We start from the raw sequence: 1,879 nt of genomic DNA, 5'->3' as shown, positions 1-1,879 counted from the left end.
GCCAGATGCACAAAGGGCACATGCGTCTGGAGTTCATTTGCAGTGGCTAGAAGCCCTGGCGTGCCCATTCGCTCTCCCTCTGTCCCTCTTTCTCTGTCTGTTGCTCTCAAATAAATAAATAAAAATAAAGCAAAAAAAAAAAAAAAAAAAGCATCCATACCAGTGTGACTAGGGGGTGTGGAGCAGCACAGGGGAAAGAATTTCTGATCTATTGGTAATAAAACTCCAGGTTCATTCCGTCATGGATTTCATAGTCCCACAGTAACACATGGTCCTTAAAAGTCATGTACCACTTCTTAAGAACAATCTTTTTCCAGTGAGTCTTAGTTTGAGCCATGATCAATTTCTTAAGGTCCCTAATGGTGTCATCAGTGTTGCATTTCATCCAGACTTTCTTCCCTAGATGGTTGCAAAAAATCTTGATCATCCGGGCGTGGTGGCTCACACCTTTAATCCCAGTACTCGGGAGGCAGAGGTAGGAGGATCGCCATGAGTTCAAGGCCACCCTGAGACTACAGAGTTAATTCCAGGTCAGCCTGGACCAGAGTGAGACCCTACCTTGAAAAACAAAACAACAAACAAACAAAAAAACCTTGATCATTCTTACTGGAGCTCAAATCTCCTTGAAACTGCCAAGGCCACAACCTCCTCACATCCCTTTTATTAACTTCTCTTAAGTTATTGCTTTAGCTGAAACTTCAAGCATTATGTTGAATGGGAGTGGAGAGAGTGAAAACTCTTGTTTTTTCCTGAACTTTGTGTGAATGTTTCCATTCAATATAATGATGGCTATAGGTGCATATATACATTCCTTCTATTCCCAGTTATTTAATGTGAAGGGATGTTGGACTTTCTCAATTAGCCTTTTCTGCATCTATTGAGATGTTAATTTTATTCCCATTTTTGCACTCAATTGCCAAGCTCCTTCCCAGCAGGCAGGTAGTGCTGAGGGAAGGACCAGGCCTGCTGGTTCCTCCCTAGTGGTTGAGGAGGAAGAAGAGCATAAGATGATTCAGAAACCTCTCTTGGCCACCAGAGAAAAACCACACTGAGTTGGGAGTCTTTTCGAAGTAGGAACTCATGAAAAAACTCGCTTTACTGCCATGAACAGTTGCCTGTACTATGTTGGGGATGAAGGTGGGGAATTTTAGGATAGGGGGAGGGGAGGTAAGGGCCAATAGTAAACTGTAACTATTGAAATGGTAATTATAACTGTCAAGCGAAAGTGGCAGGCCAGAAACCATTAGGCGTCTTGCTGAGTCATAGCTGGCCAGAGACAGGTCGCTAAACTTTAGCTAGGCTCAGGAAGTTCCACTAGGCCTCACGCCTGGGCCTTTCAGAGCCCAACACTCAATTATGTAATGTATTACATTTATCAGTTTGTGTTTGTTGCATCATCCTTGCTTCTCTGGAAAAAGCCAACCTGATCATGATCAATAATCTTTTTGATGTGTTCTTGCATTTTGTTTGCAATAATTTGTTGAAAAATTATGTGTGTGTGTCATCAAAGAATGGTTTGTCATTTTATTTTTTATTTTTTTGATTTTTATCTGGTTTTGGTATAAGGTTAATGCTAGCTTCATTAAATAGTTTTTCAATGTTTTTTCAATTTTAGTTTATTTTTTGTTATTTATTTGAGAGCAACAGACAGAGAGAAAAAGAGGCAGATAGAGAGAGAGAGAAAAAATGGGTGCACCAGCACCTCCAGCCACTGCAAACGAATTCCAGACATGTGCACCCCTTTGTGCATCTGGCTAACATTGGTCCTGGAAATCAAGCCTCAAACCGAGGTCCTTAGGCTTCAGAGGCAAGTGCTTAACTGCTGAGCCATCTCTCCAGCCCAAGTTTTGTAATTTTTAAATCAGTTACTTTATTGTTG

The 1,879-nt window shown here is 41.2% G+C and overlaps 1 protein-coding gene across 1 annotated transcript; it reads right to left on the bottom strand.

The window, feature by feature from the left end:
• Positions 1–208: 208 nt before the first annotated feature.
• Positions 209–427, bottom strand: LOC101596486 (ubiquitin-like protein 5). The gene has a single exon (XM_012947372.2). The coding sequence runs from the start codon at positions 425–427 to the stop codon at positions 209–211; it is 219 nt and encodes a 72-aa protein (XP_012802826.1).
• Between the last annotated feature and the right edge of the window lie 1,452 nt (positions 428–1,879).

Source organism: Jaculus jaculus, chromosome 4 (assembly GCF_020740685.1).
Source record: "Jaculus jaculus isolate mJacJac1 chromosome 4, mJacJac1.mat.Y.cur, whole genome shotgun sequence".
In the NCBI taxonomy this organism is placed as follows: domain Eukaryota; kingdom Metazoa; phylum Chordata; class Mammalia; order Rodentia; family Dipodidae; genus Jaculus; species Jaculus jaculus.
Note: the sequence above shows the minus strand (reverse complement) of the source record. Positions and strands in the feature narration are given on the sequence as shown.

Bases quoted from the DNA above. Each gene is read 5' to 3' on its own strand.
- LOC101596486 (XM_012947372.2), bottom strand. From the start codon at position 427: ATGATCAAGATTTTTTGCAACCATCTAGGGAAGAAAGTCTGGATGAAA.